Source organism: Heteronotia binoei, chromosome 2 (genome assembly GCF_032191835.1).
Source record: "Heteronotia binoei isolate CCM8104 ecotype False Entrance Well chromosome 2, APGP_CSIRO_Hbin_v1, whole genome shotgun sequence".
NCBI classification, from domain to species: Eukaryota; Metazoa; Chordata; class Lepidosauria; order Squamata; family Gekkonidae; genus Heteronotia; species Heteronotia binoei.
In genome coordinates, this window is record NC_083224.1 from 189,888,874 (window position 1) to 189,911,078 (window position 22,205).

At 45.2% G+C, this 22,205-nt stretch overlaps 1 protein-coding gene and 1 long non-coding RNA gene across 4 annotated transcripts in view; both read left to right on the forward strand.

The window, feature by feature from the left end:
* Positions 1 to 2,165: 2,165 nt before the first annotated feature.
* LOC132567729 (uncharacterized) lies at positions 2,166 to 8,354 on the forward strand. The gene is made up of 2 exons (XR_009555116.1): positions 2,166 to 2,235; positions 7,896 to 8,354. It is a non-coding gene; the product is annotated as an uncharacterized LOC132567729 (long non-coding RNA).
* A 5,646-nt stretch (positions 8,355 to 14,000) lies between these two features.
* The window catches only part of MIER2 (MIER family member 2), a 46,104-nt gene continuing 37,899 nt past the window's right edge, over positions 14,001 to 22,205 (forward strand). For 2 of the 3 annotated variants that reach the window (XM_060232718.1, XM_060232719.1), the window contains exons 1-4: positions 14,001 to 14,090; positions 17,995 to 18,138; positions 20,309 to 20,396; positions 20,632 to 20,783. In XM_060232718.1, coding sequence (XP_060088701.1) covers positions 14,082 to 14,090; positions 17,995 to 18,138; positions 20,309 to 20,396; positions 20,632 to 20,783 — 393 coding nt within the window. In that variant the 5' untranslated portion in view covers positions 14,001 to 14,081. The remainder of the gene's footprint in view (positions 14,091 to 17,994; positions 18,139 to 20,308; positions 20,397 to 20,631; positions 20,784 to 22,205) is intronic. The other variant, XM_060232720.1, reaches the window with a different exon arrangement.

Below are 22,205 nucleotides of genomic sequence, written 5' to 3' on the forward strand. Positions count from 1 at the left end.
ACATTTAAAGGGACAGCACACCTTTTTAAATGTCTTCCTTCCATAGGAAATAATGAAGGATAAGGGCACCTTCTTTTGGGGCTCATAGAATTGGACCCCCTGGTCCAATCGTTTTGAAATTTGGGGGATACTTTGGGGAGAGGCACTAGATACTATATTGAAAATTTGGTGCCTCTACCTCAAAAAACAGCTCCCCCAGAGCCCCCGAAACCTCCAGATCAATTCCCCATTATACCCTATGAGAAGACGTTTCCCTCTCCACCCCCCTCCCCCCCGCCCCCCCCTTTCTGGGAAATCTGATGCAGGAGACAGAACTCACTCACCTCCGGAGGTGCAAAGGCACATGGTCCTTTGGGGGCGTGGCTGGGCTCCCCTCCCTTCACCGGCCAGCTGACTGGGGGCGGGAAGCAGCCTGAGAAAACGGAAGAGCTCTGGCTGCTGCGATTGGGGCTGGGTGGGAAGGGCTGCCATTCTCCCCCTCCCCCCCCCGCTTTCCCTTTTATGGCCAGCAGGAGGAGGAGGCTCCAAATCAGGGGTCTCCAGGCCTAGCGGGGGATTTGGGACCCCTACCCACTTCAGAGTAATCAGAAAGCGGAGGCGGGGAGGAAATACCTGCTGGGCACTCAGTTATACCCTATGGAGATCGATTCCCTTAGGGTATAATGGAGAATCGATCTGTGGGTATCTGGGGCTGTCGGTGGTCTGTTTTTTGAGATAGAGACACCACATTTTCAGCATAGCATCTGGTGCCTCTCCTCGAAATAATTCCCAAGTTTCAAAAACATTGGACCAGGGGGTCCTATTCTATGAGCCCCAAAAGAAGGTGCCCCTATCCTCCATTACTTCCTATGGAAGGAAGGCATTTAAAAGGAGCATGGTCCCTTTAAATGTGATCACCAGAACTCCTTTGGGAGTTCATTCGTGTTTGTCACACCCTTGCTCCTGGCTCCTCCCCAAAATCTCTTGGCTCTACCCCCAAAGTCCCGAGATATTTCTTGAATTGGACTTGGCAACCCTACACAGGCCTGATCCTATGACTTTTATGGAACATCTGGATACAACAGTTAAAGATGCAAAATAGATATGGAATGGACATGCAGCTATCCACCATCATTAAATATACCATCATTTTTAAGTTTGTTATAGCACCTGTATTATGTTAATGTTGTAATGTATTATTGTCTATATCTGTTTTAATTGGTTTTATGTAATTTTTATTGTTATGTAAGCCGCTCTGAGCCTGCTTTGGCGGGGAGGGCAGGATAGAAGTCAGATAAATAAAATCCCTGCTTTGCATACAAAAGGTCTCAGGTTCATCCCCTTGTATCTCCAGTTGCAGCATCCCATAGAACGAGTACTGGGAAATGAGTGCTGCTGCCAGTTCAAATTGGGCTATACAGACCTGCCGTATACCTCAAGGAAGCTTTGTCTGAAATAGAATTATATTTATTTATTTTATTTATTTATGATTTATATCCCGCCCTGCCCACAAAGATGGCTCAGGGCGGCTCACAACAGATAATAAAACAAGAATTAAATTAACATTTAAATATATAAGCAGTTAAAACAGTCAAAACATTTAAAACCTTAAAACATCAAACCTTGTAACAGTATAAATAGCAAGAATCTGGTAAGCTACATTAGTTTCCCATATCAGTTAGGTGTAAGCTAGCCGGAAGAGGGTTGTCTTACAGGCCCTGCGGAACTGAATAAGGTCCCGCAGGGCCCTCACCTCCTCCGGTAGCTGGTTCCACCATGTAGGGGCCATAACAGAGAAGGCCCTGTCCCTAGTCGATTTAGAGTGAAAAGGGATCCCCTGGCTCATCTAGTCCAATATATGTCCAATATTTATCTAGTCATACTTAAAGGAAACCTGTTCAAGCCACATGTGGCAAATAGAACAAAGTTTGAGTCCAGTCCAACGAAGTTTATTCTGCAGGCACACGAAAGCTTATACCCAGAATTAAACTTTGTTGGTTTTAAAGGTGCCACTGGACTCAAACTTGGTTCTGTTGCTTCAGACCAACACGGCAAGCCACCTGTATTCTTCTTGTGGCCAATCGTTAGGGTCAATTCAAACATCACAGAATCCAGTTATATCTTTGTACTGTTCCAGCCACATTCCTGATCACGGTACAATTTTTGTTCTCTGCCCCCTTTTTCTGCAGTCTTAACTCCTAGGCAAGAAGCGCTGTCTCGATCCAAAAAGGTTGATCCAGCTTTCAAAGAAGACAGGTGGGGAAGAAATGAGTCTGACAAACACCGATCGAAAACGAGGAAAGAAATCCTGTTTTGGAAGCATGGGGGAAATATAGCTATAAATGCCAAATTAACTTTTTTTTTGTTGTATGTGAAGGTGGCAGTCATTTACGAAAAAGGGTCAACTTTTTAATTATTGGAATAGCTAGATGAGGTCTTCTCATAGCGTGTGGTGCTTATGTCTCTTATACGAAATAGCTTTGCAGTCTCTATGGCTGCATGTGCCTGAGTCATGAAGTGGCTCGGCTGCATTAGAGGAAGGTGCTTTCCAGAACTAGAACAGAGCTGCTGGTAAGGTGAGTGTGATTTGCTTTTCTAAAACTGCTGGGGAGCATAACCTAGGGTTGCTGTGGGAGGGAACTGTGTGAGTGCTTGGTGCCTGCTGGAGAGGGGTTTCTGATTGCTTTTGTGTGTCTTTTGTGTAGCTGTTGCTGAGTGAGGAGAGCTTGTTTGCCTGGGGGTAATTGCTGGCCCCAACCTCTGCTATTGCTCTGGCTGTTGAGTCAGAGGTGGGTGGGGGCTTGAGCCTTTAATTTGCAAGGCTCCTCCTTGCCAAAGGGCTCTTGGCAAAGGCCTGTGGCTCTTAGCCTGGGGGTTCTGTAGAAAGCTTAGTTACTCACAAGTAGTTTCAAGTGGCAGTTGGTAGTGAGATTTAAAGAGAAATTAAGATACAGAAAATTTTGAAATGGATTGCAGCAGCATGGCTGGTGAGGGAGCAGAGGCAGTGACTTGTAATGACTGTGGGATGTTTGTATTTCTATCTGAGAGAAGGAGCAATTACACTTGCAGCAAGTGTAAGTTAGTGGCCCTGCTGGAGGAGAAGATAGGGAATAGAGGCACAATTGTCCACACTGCAATGTATAAAGGAAGGTGAAGATTTTCTTGACAGAAGGCATGAGGCGCTCTTGAAAGGACAAGAGGAGGGAGAGGAAGTGGTATGTCAGCAATTAGCAGAGAACCCAACACAGGAGGAGGGTTCCTGGAAATATGTAACCCGAAGGAGAAAGAAAATCAGGAGATGTTTCTGAGCCTCTGCTGCTCAGCAAGAGGTTCCAGGATCTCCCCACAGTAACTGATTCTGAACCACTGGAACAAGAACTACTTCCCCAGCCTTCGGAAAGCTTGAACAAAGTTTCTCAGGATCCTGTGGATAGGAAGCCTGGAGCGTCTGCTCCCCAATATAGGAAGAGGAAGGTGGTAGTGACCGGAGACTCCTTGCTCAGAGGGGTGGAGCCCAAATTGTGCCAACCGGAGTTCTCATCCTGAGAGGTCTGCCGGGTGCATGCATCCAGCATGTGACAGAAAGACTTATCAAGCCCACAGATTACTATCCTTTCTTGCTGATCCACGTGAGAACGAATGATACTGCCCGTCATAGCCCTAAACATATTAGAAAAGACTATGTGGCTCTGGGTCAGAAGGTGAAGGAGCTGGGCACACAGTTTGTGTTCTCATCAGTTCTTTCTGTTGAAGGCCATGGCTTGGGATAAGAAAGAAGAATACTTCAAGAAAATGACTGGCTACATCGATGGTGTCGTCAGGAAAGATTCGGATTTCTGGACCATGGCTTACGTTTTTGAGATGGTGGTCTTCTATCGGTAGATGGTTTGCACCTTACAGCGGTAGGGAAAAGAGTGTTTGGTAACAGTCTTGCTAAACTAATAAGGAGGGGTTTAAACTAAATCGTATGGGGGAGCGAGACAATAATTCAAAGCCTCGTATGATGCCAGAAACTGGGGATAAGAACACTAAAGATTTGCAGAGTGTGGTGCATACAATAGGTAATATTAACTTACAGATATGTTCAGAAATTAAACCCTCAGGATGCGTAAAACATGGATTCTGATGTCTCTACACTAATGCACAGAATATGGCAAACAAACAGGAGGAACTGGAAGTTCTAATACAGGAAGGAGACTATGACATAATAGGCCTTACTGAAACTTGGTGGGATGACACTCACAGCTGGAATATTAGGATTCAAGGGTACAACTTATTTAAAAGGGACAGTCAAATGAGAAAGGGCAGAGGCATAGCAGTATATGCGGAGAAGGTGTAAACTTGTGATGAAATATGTGAATCTGAGCATGGCAGCTCAGTTGAGAGTCCCTGGGTAAAAATAAAAGGAGTAAGAAAAAACAGTGATATTATTGTGGGGGACTGCTATAGACCACCAAGTCAGGCAGAGGACTTGGATGAGATACTTCTACAGCAGGTTGCAAAGTTCTCCAAGAGAAGTGATACAGTGATCATGGGAGATTTCAATTACCCGGACATCTGTTGGAAGTCCAACTCTGCTAAAAATGAAAAGTCAAATAGATTCCTGACTTGTCTTGCTGACAACTTCCTTTTCCAGAAAGTGAAGAAGGAAACAAGGGGATCTGCTATCTTGGATTTGATTCTCACCAACAAGGAAGAATTGATTGAAGAAGTGGAAATAGTGGGCACCCTGGGCAGTAGTGACCGTGCGATTTTGGAATTTACAGTCTTAGGGAAGGGAAAAGCTATACGTAGTCAGACTTATAGGTTGGACTTCAGAAAGGCAACCTTTGATAAACTTAGAACTATGCTGAGTAAAACCCCATGGTCAGAAATACTTAGGAAGGAGGGAGTTCAAGAGGGGTGGCAGCTTCTTAAAAGCGAAATACTGAAAGCGCAATCACAGATGATTTCTATGAGAAGAAAAAATGGAAAAAGCCTAAAGAAGCCAAGTTGGCTCCATAAACAGCTCTCTAAAGACTTGAGAAATAAAAAAGACTCCTTTAGGAACTGGAAGGAGGGTCTTATAACCAAGGATGAATATAAACAAATTACCAATGCTTGTAGAGAAAGAGTTAGGAAAACTAAAACTCAGTATGAGCTTAGGCTAGTGAGAGATGTTAAAAAACAACAAAAAGGGGTTCTTTTCTTATGTTCAGAGTAAGTAAAACAGCAAAGACATGGTAGGACCATTGCGAGGGCAGAAAAGTGAAATTGTAACGGGTAATGAAGAGGGTGGAACTGCTCGAGTCTTCTCTTCTGAGGGAAATGGTGCTCAATATGGCAAAACCAGAACATATAAGGAGGGTATAAAATTCCAACCTCGGATCAGCATAGGGGTAGTACGTAAACACCTCGTTTCTTGAAATGAAACCAAGTCCTCAGGGCCAGATGAACTGCATCCAAGGGTTCTAAAAGAGCTTGCAGATATAATTTCTAAGCCTCTGGCTATTATTTTTGAGAATTCTTGGAGAACAGGAGAGCTGCTGGAAGATTGGAGGCAGGTTAATGTTGTCCTCATCTTCAAGAAGGGGAAAAAAGATGATCCAGGTAACTACCGACGCGTCAGCTTGATGTCTATACCTGGAAAAGTTTTAGAACAAATCATCAAACAGTCGGTCCTGGAGCATTTAGAAAGAATGGATGGGTTTCTCAAGAACAAGTCATGTCAGACTAACCTGATTTTTTTTTTTTGAGAAAGTGACTACCTTGCTGGATCAGGGGAATGCTGTAGACATCGTTTATCTTGATTTCAGTAAGATTTTTGATAAGGTTCCACATACTATCCTTGTTGACAAGTTGGTAAAATGTGGTTTGGATCCTGTTACCGTTAGGTGGATCTGTAACTGGTTGACAGATCGCACCCAAAGAGTGCTTGTGAATCCTCTTGGAGAGGAGTGACAAATGGAGTGCCTCAAGGATCTGTCCTGGGACCTGTTTTGTTCAACATCTTTATCAATGATTTGGATGAAGGCATAGAGGGAATGCTTATTAAATTTGCAGATGATACTAAATTGGGAGGGGTTGCAAATACAGTAGAAGACAGAAACAGGATACAGGATGACCCTGACAGGCTGGAAAACCGGGCTAAACCCAATAAAATGAATTTTAACAGGGATAAATGTAAAGTTCTGCATTTAGGTAGGAAAAATCTAATGCATGGTTATAGGATGGGGGAGACTTGTCTTAGCAGTAGTATGTGCAAAAAGGATCTAGGGGTCTTAGTGGATCAAACGCTGAACATGAGTCAACAGTGTGATGCAGTGGCTAAAAAGGCAAATGTAATTTCGGGCTATATCAACAGAAGTATAGCATCCAGATCACGTGATGTGATAGCATCACTTTACTCTGCTCTGGTAAAACCTCACCTGGAGTGTTGTGTTCAGTTTTGGGCACCACATTTTAAGAAGCATATAGACAAGCTGGAACGGGTCCAGAGGAGGGGTCTGGAAACCAAGTTCTATGAGGAAAGGTTGAAAGAGCTGGGCATGTTTAGCATGGAGAGGAGGTGGCTGAGAGGTGATATGATCACCATCTTCAAGTACTTGAAGGGCTGTCATATAGAGGATGGTATGGAATTTTTTGTGGCCTCAGAAGGTAGGACCAGAAACAATTGGTTGAAATTAAATCAAGAGTTTCCAGCTCAACATTAGGAATAACTTTCTGACCATTAGTGTGATTCCTCAGTGGAACAGGCTTCCTCGGGAGGTGGTGTGCTCTCCTTCCTTGGAGGTTTTTAAACAGAGGCTAGATGGCCATCTGACAGTGATGAAGATCCTGTGAATTTGGGATAGGTATTTGTGGGTTTCCTGCATTGTGCAGGGGGTTGGACTAGATGACCCTGGAGGTCCCTTCCAACTCTATGATTCTATGCTGGGACCACCCACATCCAGATGGGGAGTGTGCTATCCAACTAAGACCCCTGAGATCTGGTGCTGATTGGGACTTGCTAGACCTGGAGCAGGCTAGATAGCTGGAGCTGGAGGCAGGCTAGGGCTAAGGAGGAAGGCTGGATCCCAAGACAGGGACAGTATTTCTAGGACGTCTGCTCCATGTGCCTGCCTTGTTGGGACAAGAAGGTTGGCTGCCCACAACAAGGCCTTTTTTGTTGTGGAATCTCACCTCTCATTCCATGTACTTATTTCACACTGGTGCTTACTTTGCTGAGCTTCTTATGACAAGTTTCCCCCCTCTTTGATGAGACTCCAGATTGCTGCCTTCTGCCTATGCAATTTCACTTGGATGGTGGATTTTATTGCTAGTTGTATTAATTTTGTCTGTTGCCCATATTTATCTGTTTCTCTCCCCCAGGGCTTTTTTTTTTTTGTAGCAAAAGCCCAGCAGGAACTCAGTTGCATATTAGGCCACACCCCCTGATGCCAAACCAGCTAGAACTTGTTTATTCAAAATAAGCCCTGATCTCCCCCCTTCCACAGGCAGCATATATATGGTTCTCTACTCCATCCATATTACGCTTAAAAATAGTTTGTAAGGCTAGCACAATACCTTGGTTATATAGCAAGGCAGAAAAACTTCAAACCAAAACATATGGTAGCTGTAAAATAAAAATATCTCTGAGCATGTCTGAAGGGCCTTTTCCTTGCCAGAGAAACCTGACCCCATACATATAGGAAAGATAGCAGGTATACCACAAAAGCATGATCTCTGGCACATTTCATTTTAGACATTTAATGCATTCATGCTCATGTGCAAAATGCAGTGGAAACCCATTTTGCAGACTGTATGTGTAGTACCTTCTTTGTCTTAAACTTGCTGGTGATCACCTTTAGCATATGTGTATGAAGGATGTGTTTTGTTAACGATCTTGTGAGTTTGAGTGGGGGTTTTTTTGTTTTGTTTTCCTGTGCTGTACCCAGATCTAACACAGAATGGCATGTGACAAGAGCAGCTCTGAAAGCAAAGGCGTCACCCAGGTTGAAGGAACTTGCAGAGCCTCGCCCTTGTGCAGATGGCTGGGAATTCAGTCGTCCGCTGTACTCGGTATGCAGATCTTTTGCCAGTCTTCCTCCTTTCCTGTCTGCTTAAAACCCAGTTGCCTTATTATAGTGGCAGTGTGATTGCTGCTATCAAAATGCTCCCAGACGGTTAAGGCTCAACGTGATCTCGCTGGTTCAAGGGTAAACTATCTTCAGATATTACAGAGCCTTCTGAATCAAATATGTTTTTGCTATCAATGACATCAGATAATCTTTTTGGAAAGAGGGATTCAAATGTAAAGAAAAAGAAAACACAACTGTTAAAATACATCACAGGTTAACCATCTACCCACCATCAGGTGGTTTTGCCTCCAGATTGCCACGATGAGGGATGGAAGAGATACAACTGCTGTTAGAACTGCACATTACTGATGACGTGGGGGCATTGCTGAAAAGCAGAGCTGTGGCTGCAGAGTTCCCCAGGTGGTGACTTGTTGCTTCCACATCTGAGCAGTCTCCCTTGACTGGCTTTTATAAACATCTGCTAGAAGGTCTTTCTTTCAGCCAACTGTTTGGGAGTAACCCGGCAGCTACTTGCCATCAACAAGCAGCTGGCATTGAACTTTGTCAAGCCTACAGTTTATCTTATTTCATTCTTGCTAGCTGGCTTCTGCTGTTTCACAGCAGGATTCCTCTCCTCCTGAGAAGTCCTCCTCTCTTGACTGACCCACAGCATTGGGTTGATCATCGCCACCAAATGGTTTTCTACCTGAGGAAGCCTCCACCCTCCCAAACAAACCTGCCTGCTTAAGATCATCTTTGGAGGCCTTTTTGTAGGTATCCCAGCCTTCACATATTGGGGGGAATTTATTGGAAGCAGGATCTTCTCAGTTGTGACACTCCTCCTTTGGAACATCTTCCTCAAGAAGATGCACTTGGTCCCATGGTATTCTCTTTCAGATGCTATGTAAGAATTATTGTTATTCCCTCATACTTTCCTTTGGTTATAACTTATCTCCACCCCTTCCTCCCCTGCTGATTTTATTGCTGATTAATATCAGTTGAATGTTATATTTGATTTTATATTGAGTTTGTATTAAATGTTTTATTGTGAGGCACTTCAGACAATTTGTTTGGAAAGGCATGATATAAGTATTTGGTATTTCTGTATGTACTCTAGCCTGTGCCTGGATGATGTCTATGGAATCACCTAAAATCATCTTTCCCTCCTTCTCTTTCTACCCTCATGCTGTTAACCCACCTCCCCCTCTTAACTTCCATTCAGGTAGTCCACCTCTGACTCAGTTGCTCCAAATTCCTCATGTGTTCCCACCACAGGGAAGTTTGGTTGACAGACTCATTTGTTTCACTCATCCAATCCAGTCTCTTTGCCTTCCCTGTTGCTGCTCCTAAACAGGGCTATCGTCATTAAACTATCTTTATTAAACTATCTTAAACTAGTTTAGCACCATTCCCTGGTGTTCCTGACCTTAAGTATGGCTGGCAGGCAGTCAGGCACTAAAGATGAGCAAACCCCCATTTGGTGAGCCAAATTTGGCTGTCTGCATCTCCATACCACTCACCATATTTCACTGTGTCCATATTTGCTGCAAAGAGGTGTGTATGGAATAAGTGTGTGAGAGTGTGGAAGATCATACATGGGATACAATACCATTGTTTCTTGTCTTCAGGTGAGTAAAAGAGCAATGACCGCCATACCCTCGGAACGAATAGTTCATCTAGCCAAACGAAAGAATTGCCAGCAACTCCATCCAGTAAGAGATCTGCTTCTACCCTTCTCATTAACAATGGCATAAGCTTGGTCCTCATGCCTATCTAGCTGTTGCTTCTCCAGGGATATTTCAGTGCATATAGGGTGGGGCTGCTGTTCCATGCTGCTCACTAAATAATAAATCTTTCCCCCATTTTCAGAAGATGGGAAACATGGGAATAGACTGTACAAACACAGGTGCCTCTGTGCATTGGTAAGATGACTCCCGCTGGTATCCAAGATTCCCTTCCCACAGCTTACTGCTGTGGAGTGGCTGCTTATGCCCTCAAGAGATAAGCTGCCAACAGGTGTCAACTTTAAAGCCTTTTCTTTCTGCTCAAAGGGAAGGTACCTGCTTCAGAGATGCACCCACTCTTAACTTTCCAAGCAGCCATGATTCACTCCCACATTAATTTCTGCAGCACATCTCTACACTGTTTGCCTATGTCAAGAGTAAAATGCCTGCTTTGCCTCCAAGCTGAGAAGAAGCCCCCTATCACATCGCCTCAAGTATGCATGCAGAAAGAGAAGCTTGGGTTTTGAGAGCCAAAGTGGTCTGGCAGAGCCACCATTGCCCACAGTGTACTTAGGCTTTATGGGTTTCTGCTAGGCACTAAATTTTCTATCAGGCTTAGCCAGATGAAATCGGAAGAAATTTCTGCTCAGGTATCCCAAGGCTTCTAAAATATCAGTGGGGGGGGGGGGGTAAACTTGCCAAAGTACAGCAGCAGTTGCCCCTTAAGGCATGGTGCATTTGCCAGATAGAAAATCTCGCCTAGCCCTGCCACTCAGCAATTATTAGTTACAATAGAGAAAAACGGTAAAGGAGAGCCAGTTTGGTGTAGTGGTTAAGTGTGCGGACTCTTATCTGGGAGAACCGGGTTTGATTCCCCACTCCTCCACTTGCACCTGCTGGAATGGCCTTGGGTTGTCCTTGAAAGGGCAGCTGCTGTGAGAGCCCTCTCCAGCCCCACCCACCTCACAGGGTGTCTGTTGTGGGGGAGGAAGGTAAAGGAGATTGTGAGCCGCTCTGAGACTCTTCGGAGTGGAGGGTGGGATATAAATCCAATATCTTCTTCTAAATTAGCTGCTCAGTAAGGATGGGAGGGGGAATTCTATGCAGGAAAGGATTTTTTTTTTGGGGGGGGGGTGTTACTAGTCACAATCTTAATCTACCACCATCATCATCACTGGTGCTTCTAAAGTGAAAGATGGCTGGGGAATCTGGTCATTGATGACTTGCTTTTCATTAAGCGCTAAAAGACCTGCAAAACCTGTTTGATCAGAGACGGGTGGGACAAAAGAAATTAAAGTGTAAACCATAGAAAATCTCTATTGCCTTTGATTCTCTTAAAAAGAACACCCCAGATAGAATCCTGCCACCTCTGTTCAGCTAACTGTGACACCTTCCTCTATTGTCTCATGTTGGAGAAAGGGTCCTATTATTAGCTCAGGGCAGCAGGAGGACAGAACCCTGTCTCCAGCCATATTTTAAAAGACCCAAGTTCAAATCTCCTGGCCACGAGCTTGCTCAGTGGCCTTATGTAAGCCACTCCCTCTCACCATGGCAAGAAAACACAACTTGCCTTATATGGCTGCTATAAGGATACTGAATGTGAAAAGTTTTTTGAGCAGTTGAAATGTCTGATATCAATGGAAGTACTAGTTTAAGCAGAACTGCTGCAAAAGTATTTTTTTTTAAATAAGCTGTGATGTCATCCCTCCATCACAGTCTTGGTGCCAAATCTGGCAAGCAGGGTCTGATAGGCAGGAAGCAAGCTCCTTGATTTCTTTCTATGCATCCACAGTTGCATAGGGTTGCTAGGTATGAATTGCTGTTTCCCTGCCAAACCACTGGGGAATGAAGCATAAACTCTGGGGTCCAAGCCAGAATTTCTTCCCTACAACATGAGGCATCCTGACATGAGAGTTTTTTGGAGACAAGCCTGGTTTTACATCAGGTAGCATAAATTCTGTATGGCAGCAGAGTCCTGAAAGCTTGAAACTGAGCAATTTTGTTCTGGTAACTTTAGGAACACTTCTTGTAAACTTCTCTAGTTCAGCATGTTATTCTGTTTTGGCTTGTTGCAGATCAATCAAGAAAATCAGTTCATCCTAGGATTGTTAGAAATGCAAAGTTTGATGAACTCTCGAAACCCCGGATCTACACCTTTGATGTCCGTGATCCATACAAAATTTCCAAGGGTGCCCTCCAGTATGTCCCTAGTCCTCGTATTCTTGAAATCAGTCATCCCGTGAGAGGCAAAGTGGCATCAACAAAGTAGCTGTTCCTCATTATTGACCCTCAACCAATTTAGGTGATTCATTAAAGGATCTTGCACCCCTCATATCTACAGCCTGGGTCTGAGGTTTATCAGTATGTTGAGCTGTTTCTTCATAGGTCTTCTGGTGGTTGGGTGAAATACTGGAACCAATAGATCCCTGGGCAAAGGGACAGATTTTATCACTCCTTTCCCATGTGTCTCTGGAAAATCAAGAATGCTCCAGTAATCACTTTTGTCACCCATGCTTGGCATTTCCTAATCAAGGACATCATCAAGAATCCTTCACATAGGTGTATATGCACAATTTTATCTTTTAGTTCAAGAGTGTCTAACATGTGTCCCATGAGCTGCATCAGGCCCGTGCAGGGCTTAAATCCCCCAAGCAACTTCCTTCTCTTGCTTCCTTTTCCATTGCTGCTACTTCAGCTGCACCATAGCTTGCTTTTCCCCAGCACTCTCAGTTGGCTCTTGACTTCCTGCCTCTTGCCTTCCCCCTCTGTGAGAGAGAGAGAGCACTCTGTGGCTGCTTCCTGCAGGAGAAATTCAAAGACAGGCCTCTCTCTCTCTCTGAGCACACACACAGCTTCTGCTTCCTTCTCCAGGGGCTACTTCTCCTCAATTGATGACATAGCTGAATATGTGAACTGAATGCACTGATAAGTGTTGTATCTGAGTGATTGAATGATGGAAAGCAATGTGTGCTGTTTATGACATTTGGTCTCCAATACTTCAGTCACAATGAAAGTTGCCACTTGATTTCTGCAATTATAGATTGATGAATGGGCAGGAATGAACACCATCAGAATGTCAATATCCTTTCTGAATTGTGGAACCCAGCACTGAGTGCGCTCTCCCATAGAGATGGGATATTTCTTCCTTCTGCTCTTCCAGCCTGCCTGAAGACATGAAATTCCACTTATGGGTCAAATGCCATTACCTCACCCATAAGCAACTGTTTTTCTACATCCATGCATCTTGAATTAGAAGGAAAGGCACCTGTCAGAAAGGCAATTCACCTGTGGTTTCCTTCCAATAGGCCAAAACTCCATCTTCTTGGTTTATGAAACAGGCTGTGCGTGCCTATTGCCATCTAGGGCACTGACCAACCCTGGATACTTTAGAAAAAGTCACGAAATTATGGGGTGATTCATTCATATGACATTTACACCCTTCACTGCAGGACTCAGCTGGCTCAGGAATTTACACAGGTCGCTGGGTTGGCAATGCAAGAGAATTCAGCTTCCTCTCCCTTCTGTTCCACCTCTTTGACTTTTCTTCTCACTTCCAGGATTGTCTTTTATACTGCACACCCCTCTCCTCCTTCCTTCCTCAGTTTGGCTATACCCATCTCCTTTCCCTTCAACTCTCTCCCTTTTCACCATTCTCCTCACAAGGCTTTTTCCACCCTATAGTTTATCTTTCGTTCTGCACTTGCCACCCCCCTACCCTTTAACTCCCCACATTTCTCCCCCATTTTACCTCAACTTCCCCCCCCCTCTGTTCTTCAGTCCCCGCCTTCTACCTGCTTACCCCTAAAGTCTCCAACCCCTCATGCCGTCTCTCCCAAACCTCAATTTTTCCCGACCTTACCCACATATTCTTCCTATATCTCCCATTACCATTCCTTTTCCCATCTGCCCTTACCACCCCACATTTGTACCTCAACTCCCCTCTCTTGCTCCCTCTCGGAGCCATTTTTTCCTCAGCGTCCCCACTTTTCACCTCAGTTCTCCCTGTTTCTTCTCGCCCTCTCCCCTCGGCCCTTCTCATTTCACATCTCCCCCACCTGCCTCGCAGACCCTCACATTTTGCCTCCACTCTCTGCCGGGGCCCCTCACATTTCCTCATCCCTTTTACATCCCCTCCCCACCTCGGCTCCCCCTCCCCAGCTCCCCCTTGGGCCGCCCCCCTCTCGGCCCCCTGCCCCGCATTGTGCCTCCCCCTCCCCTCCGCCCCTCATGCCCCTCTCCCCTCCCCCCAGCAGCTCCCGTGCGTACCAGCCAATCCGCGGGCGGCTCCACATCCGGGGCTCTCCTCCCCCCCCCCCCGCGGCCGTTCGCACTCTCGGCTATGGCGGAGGTGAGTGTGTGTATGAGGGACCCAAGAGTGGGGGGCTTGGTCGCTCCCCCCAGACATATTGGCAGAGGGATGGGGCCTGCGTTTGTTTTTAACGGGGGGGAGGTCTTGGGAGGAGGGGAAGTCTGAGCGCGGGGGGGGGGGGGGGGGCGAAGGTGGAGGGGGCGGCTCAGGTGTGGGACTTAGGAGGGCAGGTGTGGATGGGTGTGAAGAGTTGGGGGACGAGGGATGCTTGGGGGTCCAGCGAGGGCTCTGGGGGTGCAAGGAGAGGGGAAGAACTGTGGGGACTTCTGTGGGGATACATTTGAGACTTCTCTCTCTCTCTGAGGGGGGGGGTCATAGCAAACATGCTGATGTGGGTGCTGATGTGCATGAAGGGGGTACAGTGGGGGGTTGCATGAAGGGGGCTGATGTGCATGAAGGGGGTACAGTGGGGGGTTGCAAGGAGTTTAGGGGTGAAGGGTGTAATATGCGGCTTCTGTGGGATTAGAGGGCTTAGTGGGGGAGGTTGCTGCTGTAGGGCATGAAGCAGCTAAGAGTTTGGGGAGCCCCGAGGGGGCTGAGTTGAGCTACGTGACTATTTGAGGGCTAGTCAGGGGGGGGATCATCAGTGACTTGGGGGAGTGCTGCTGATGGGCTTGAAGCATCTGGAGTTTGGGAAACTTTCCAGCAGCAGGAATTTTTCAAGGGGGCTCAGCAATGACATGGGAATTGCACGTAGAGTCTGTGGGTGCATCAAGAATTTAGGGGCACAGGGACAGAGGATGAAGAGTCGTGACCTTAAAGGGAGAGCAACTAGAACTTTTATGGAGGATCGGTGTGCAATCTGCAGGTGAAGACAGTGCCACAAAGGATTCTGGAGATCTGAGTGTGGGTGATAAGTATGCTTGGGGTGCAGGTGAGGGAACGAAACAACTGCCATTTTGGAGAGGATGGAGGATGATTGGGGTGAAAGGGTCCAGCCAAGACATTGGATGGTTGTGCAGTAGAATAATCTACAGGAATACTTTGGTGGAAGTGAAATAATGGAGCATTGCAAAGGGCATCAAGAATATACAAAACACAGAATGCCTAGAAAAACATGACAGTTTGGGGAGTTGTATAGAAAGGGGATAGGGCATCATTGTTACTTTTAAGAAAAACTGTCTGCGGCATAGCTGAGGATACATGGGAACTTCTGAGAGGGACGGGTGGGACAGAAGCGGATGGAAATATGAAATGGCGGAGGCTCATCTCGGACTTGCAAGAAGGCTAATGGGTGCGAGACTTCTGAACTGAACCTCAGTTGGGACTCTTGGTGGGGGCAAACCGTTGGGATCTTGGATGGGTTTGGGGGTTCAAATAGAGGCTGTACTGATGGGAGAAACTATAATATGAGAAGAGAAATAGACTGGAGTGCTGCTCAGTCTGTGTATGATAAGGATTTTGCAGGAATGAAAGAATTGGTGAGATTAAATTGTCTGTTACTTGAAGTTAGTTTATTTTGTTGGGTTGTGTGTGCTGATCCTTTCCAATTTCTTGTTCTCCACTGCAATTTTTTGGGGGGATGGGCCAGCTACAGATCTAAACAAATTGATGGTGCTTCTTCTAGAGAACACATTTCATGAGCGTGCCTGAACAATGTCTGGCCATTTTGGCATTAAAGCACACGGCCACAGGCATGCATAGTGGAAATCCATTGCAATGAGAAAATATACTCTAAACTTATGTAGTCCAGCAAAGTGGACCAGTAACGTAAGACTTTTGGAGAATAAGGGCCCTGTATATGCTGGGGGAGAGGTGTTTGGCAGAATGTCCACTAGAAAGTTTTGGGTCTCAGATGGAGTGAGTGCCTGAACAATGTCTGGCCATTTTGGCATTAAAGCACACAGCCACAGCCATGCATTCACATGGGGTGAAGAAACTGAGATGCCCAAAGGAGACACCCCCAAAAAAGACATGGTTGTCCCATAGCCATTTTTAAAATTTCATTTTTAACCTTTTAAGAAGTACATGGTGGTAGATATGGTTTTCCTTTCATGCTATCTTTCTGTGAGGTAGGTTAGGCTGCTATGAGAGCAAATTTCAGAGGAGAGTAGGGATTTGAAAGCGATGTAGTCTGATACTGGTATTCTCACTGGCTGTCATAACATGGGTAGTGTATTCGTATTATTAGGCCGGTAGTCACATTTTGTACTAGTTGTGGCTTCCAAATGCTTTCCCAAGAGCTGTCCTTGGCAAAGTACAAACTGGGGCATGAGTAGTGGTAACTGGACCCTGTCTTCCTAAGTAGTTGTTGCAGCTGTTGTACCAGGTGAATTTGGTAAAATGCCCCTTTAGCAGCAGTCCACCCAAGAGCAGACCAAAGATTACTCCTGAATCCTGGGAGGCAAACTCCATTGTATACAACTGGCTGTTCCCTTCTGGACGGCAGGACCCTTTCCTATCTTGTCTGAATCCAGTCTCAGTTTATTTATCTCTGTATGTTCTACCACAACTGCCAGCTGCTGGTTAATGGAAATGACTGATATGCGCAGTTTCAATTTAAGTGAAAAACATAATTAGGTGTTGTCCGCATATTGATAAATCTTCATTCCTAGTCTTGGGCCAGTGTCTTCCAGCAACGCTATATAAAACAACAGTGGAAATAAGATGGAATAATATATCCCAGAAAAGTCAGGGGGAAATATTGCAATACAAATCCTGATTATACACAAGGTGCACAATCTGTTTGATACTAGATGCCTTCCATTACACTTATCTGTGCCGATGCCTGAAGATAATCCAGTAGGATATTGTGATCAAATGTGTCTGAGGGGCCCAATTGAATCCAAAGGGAAATGTATGCCCCTATTACCTTCTGACAAAGATTGACCAATAGAGCTGCTAAAGCAGTTTTGGATCCATGGCTGAGCAGAAAACCATATTGCAATTATTCAAAAGATGGTTGATTGATCTGATATCAGCTCCACCTTCTTCCCTCTCAAGGATGAGATGTAGTTGGCAGCCTTCTTGCAGACTCAATAGAGCTTGACTCTCAATAGAGTCTTGCACACCTTGTAGAGCTAGAAACACATTGATGTGTTCAGGGCCTACATGTGCTTTTTTGTTTGGCTGATGCCTGTTTGTTTTGAGGAACATGATTATGCATGTTGCTGGATAATCTAAAATAATACTACTGGAACAGAATCTCCCCACTGGTGTTTCTGTGGTGAAATCAGTGGAATTTTCTCCTTTCATTGGAAAGGAGTTATTAGTTGTTGATTGAGGCAGCGCTTTCTTGGGAAGGAGTTTCATGGAGCCCTGTTTCTGGTAACTCTTTGGTTTTGGTGGCCATCTGGCTTTGTGTCACCTTAAAAAGAAACCTAGAAGGTGATGAAGACTACCAAGAGCATCATCAGCACCACAGACTGTGTGCTATGCAAGGACAATTCTTTAGCACTTGAGTGTCATTTGGAATTACCACTGTTGATTAAAGTCCTTGTCAGGATCAACCTGGGCTTTGAGGTTCACCTGGTGGTTGTGAACAGCCGCTCAAGGCTCCAGAGTGGAAGATGAAGAAGTTGGCAGACTCAGGCGTTAGCTTGTCCCTGTGGTCTCAAAGGACACCCCTGCACAAGGCTCCATGTTCACGTTTGGGCTGATGGTGCTTCACTAATAGCAGTTACTTCTGTGATAAAGAGCATCAACCAAATCACTCCAACAGAATCGGTTGGATTTCTTGGAGCTGTCATTGAAAATGTTTTAAAACTGATTGTCTTCCATATTTCAGGTCTCATTACCACGTGTGGGAAAAATATTTTCAGTTCCTTGAAAATAGCATCACTTCTGTAAATGAAAGAACATTAATTTTTTGTGCACCACTCTGCTTTGAACTGAACATCATTTCAGAGTCCTAGACATCGTTGTCAACTTTCAAACTACCCAGGCGACCATTTCAGGTGCTGGGATTTTTCCAGCCCTGCATACCAACCACCAGTGTTTTCTTTTGATCCCCTCGTGGAAAGGCCTGAGATTTCTCTTGGATTGTGTTCTCAGTTCCTGGTATCCAGTGGATTCTCTCAGCAAGCAGGTAAGATGGTCTCCAATGAAAATACATCCTCATTTGCTAATAAGACACTGGGGACTATTGCATTGCTTTACACATCAACTCTTGGCTTTAAGTTGATAGTGTTCTCCGCAAGTTTTCCTAGTAGGCAATGAACAGGTATTCCCACTTAAAATTTGGCACTCCGTGTTTGGTTTTTTAAGACACAGGGTGTTTGGGACCCTGAGAGAATGCCAAGAAGTGGTCATGTTGCTCAACCGCTGCCTAGAAATACAGTCTATGAAAGTCAGGTTGTCATTTAATAATACAGCCCTGATGATATTGCAGAGTTTTTAAAAAACTCATGAAGGTGTGAGGAAGGAAGGATGAGGACATAACAAGGAAAGGAAAATCAAGGCTAGGAAGTTGTGGGCATGAACATTTGAATTTGAAGAACGCAGGTGATGGTTTGTAACCATTGCATCCTTTGTCAGAAAGAGGACTTGAGAGAGCCACAATGGGAAGAAAGTTCTAAGGGAGGGAGTGGGATTGATAGGGAAAAAGATAAGGGGGAAATGTGCCTTTGGAGAAAGGCAGAAAGTGCAAAACTGCACATGGATTTTTTTTTTCCATCTAAGAAAAGGAAATAAAGCCTTGACGGGTAGAAAGCTAAAAGGTGTCCAAGTTTGGCAGAGCAGCAGTTAATAATGACACCACCAACCAAATTGTAAAAACTATTGTAAAGGAAAATAAAGGACCGGAATTGAAATGCAAACGTAGAAGTTGTGTCTGTGTGGGGGAGACATCTGTCGGCAAAACAGTTCAGCGTTTCAAACTCTTGGATGTATTCATTTGAAGAAGGTGCAAAACATACTAGTTCTTTTTCCTCTTCATGGGTGTCCACCAGTCTTATTTTATCCTATGTATTCCTGGCTGGGAATTAAAACACCCTCCTGCCAGTTCTGCCAGTTAAAAATAGATTCAGGTGGGCAGCCATGTTGGTCTGAAGCAACAGAGCAATGTTTGTGTCCCGGGGCACCTTTAAGACCAACAAAGTTTTATTCAAGGTATTGATTGCATAAAACTTCGTTTGTCTCATTGATGCCACTGGACTCAAACTTTGTTCCACCAATTAAAGTCTGCTTGCTTGGTGGGTACATGAGAGTGTCTTTTGGAGAGCCAGTTTGGTGTAGTGGTTAAGTGTGCGGACTCTTATCTGGGAGAACCGGGTTTGATTCCCCACTCCTCCACTTGCACCTGCTGGAATGGCCTTGAGTCAGCCATAGCTCTGGCAGAGGTTGTCCTTGAAAGGGCAGCTGCTGTGAGAGCCCTCTCCAGCCCCACCCACCTCACAGGGTGTCTGTTGTGTGGGAGGAAGATAAAGGAGATTGTGAGCCGCTCTGAGACTCTTCGGAGTGGAGGGCGGGATATATATCCAATATCTTCTTCTTCATCTTCTTTTCTGTAGAAGTCACACAATTATGCAACACTCACCCCAGGGTGGTGTGCCTGGCCCCCTCGTTGTCGATCTTCAGGAGCCAGTTGAAGATAGTTTTATTTAGGACCGGATTATTTTTATTGATTTAGTGTTTGTTACCGGCAGTCCTATTTGGAGTTTTCAAACTGTGACTTTTATGGCTTTCATAATTGTTATTTATTCAATTTGCTTGATCACCCCGTTGTTGTTTTTATTGTGTATTTTGTAATGTTTTTAATATTGTAAGCTTCCTTGAGTTCCTCAAAGGAGAAAAGTGGCTGAAAAATGCTTTAAATATATAAATAAATAAGTCTGTATGTTAGGGGCCACTGATGGAGCTGCAGGACCCCTGAACTCTCTGGCATAATGTCAACCATGTTGGGAAAGATGAAAAGTCACTAGGTGGGATGGGGTGAAACAAAGGACTTTGGATAGCACATGTATGGGGAGTTCTGTCCTGTCAAGGTGCACCTGGGCCTGATCTGCATTTGGGAAGTCTTCAGTCTTCTTCCCTGCACTGCGTCCCCAGCTTCAAAATAGCCTCTGGGTCCACAGTTGCCTGGGAAGCCTGGAATGTCAAAATCATCTCGGAGACCACAGGAACATTGTCGTGTGCCTTTTGGAGGAGGGACTGTTTAACATTTGTGCTTTAAGGGAGAGGGGGGAATTATCTGTACCACTGGGGCAGAGGTGTATTAAGTTGAATGTCTGTCTTGATCGTTATTTTCTTTTTTAAAGGCCTCATTTGGGCGGGAGAGTCCAAGGGTGGTGTCATACCCTGCCTGTAACTTATGCCCTGGGAGACTGAACCTTCATACCACTGCAGGTACAGAATGTCTTCTTCCCAACTGCAGACTCTTCTGCTTTTTCCTCTTCCCCAATCCCTTCCCACCTCCACCCCCCTCCCCACACACACCAGAAGCCTTCCAGAGTTGTCGATGCGAAACAGGATCCCATATACCAAAGCGACCAGCCCAGTGTTCCCCAAGAAGCTTTCCTGCTACAAATGGAGCCTTCTTTGGACTGAACCTGGCTAATGGTGCACTTTCCAATCCATGCAGTGGTGCCCATGGGCTCAGCTGACCACCGGTTCAACCTGGCTGAGATCCTGTCCCAGAACTACGGAGTGCGGGAAGAGAGAGAGGAGGAGGAGCACACACACGGAAAAGCAAAGCCATTGGAAGAGCTAGAGAAGAGCTTCAATGCTTCCCAGGTAATATATATGAAGGGCTTTTTGTCACCGAGTGCCAGCATAGTGTAGTAGTTAAGAGCAGTGGATTCTAACGTGGACAACTGGGTTTGATTCCCCATTCCTCATGCAGCTAACTGGGTGACCGTGGGTCAGTCACAGTTCTGTGAGAGCTCTCTCAGCCCCACTTACCTCCCTGGGTGTCTGTTGTGGGAAGTGGAAGGGAAGGTGATTGTAAGACACCCTGAGACTCTTTCAGGTAGTGAAAAGTGGGGTATAAAAACCAACTCTGCTTCTTCTCCTACTCATTTCCTTTTTAGGTAATCATTGTGTTTAGTATCAAACTGCTGAGAATGTAGGCTTGGTGACTGAAATGTTTCTAGTCCTTAGAACAATCATGTGCTGGGGCATACCAGTGTTTTCCTTGAGAACAGTTTCATGCTCTGAGAAATAGACACTCCTTATGAGCATAATGCAGTCTCCCACAGAAAAGCCTGTGTATTTCATTGTGTGCCTCTGTAGGAGTTACTGCTCTAATCCAGTGTCTCTTATGACAGCCTCCTCAGGGGTTAGGTGATTCTGCTTTGAGTCTACATCCAGTCTGTCTGGATCATTCAGTCATTGCTTAATGCAGAAAAACACACAACAGAACTTTACCCTCTCTGTGGAGGGTGGATATTGTGTCCCTTCATGAGTATCCACTCTGTGTTTTCCTCCTTCCCTTGAGGAGGCAGCCTGAAACTGTTGCTCACAGTGAGAAAAAAGTTTGGGTTTGTCAGAGGCAAGGTGATTCTTGCATATTTTTAGAAGTAAACTATTTGGGGTACATATGAACATATGAAGCTGCCTTATACTGAATCAGACCCTTGGTCCATCAAAGTCAGTATTGTCTTCTCAGACTGGCAGCGGCTCTCCAGGGTCTCAAGCTGAGGTTTTTCACACCTATTTGCCTGGACCCTTTTTTGGAGATGCCGGGGATTGAACCTGGGACCTTCTGCTTCCCAAGCAGATGCTCTGCCCCTGAGCCACCGTCCCTCATGTCTTCAGTTTTTATTCAGAGTCTCTATCGCCATTCTTAGAAGAGCGAGTGACAGGCAGGGGCTTATGATTTCTTTTGGAGATGTGTGGCTGGAAGAACTGCATTGCTGGATCAGATCAAGGGACCACTTAGCCCAGTGTGCTGCTTCCGACAGTGGTCTGACAGAAGACTCACACCATGAGTAAATTGTTGTTGTTGTTGTTAATTAATCGCCCCATCCTGGCTTATGCTGGGCTCTGGGCGATGTACAGACATATGCCTGGAAAAAAGTACACAAATTAAAAACCAACATAATAAATTAAAACTAGAATTAATTTTTTTTTCAAAAATCTCAGATGGTATCCTATGAGTTTTAGTTCCCATTCTGGACTACCAGGGTGTAAAACCGGGTAAATTAGTTCCATAAG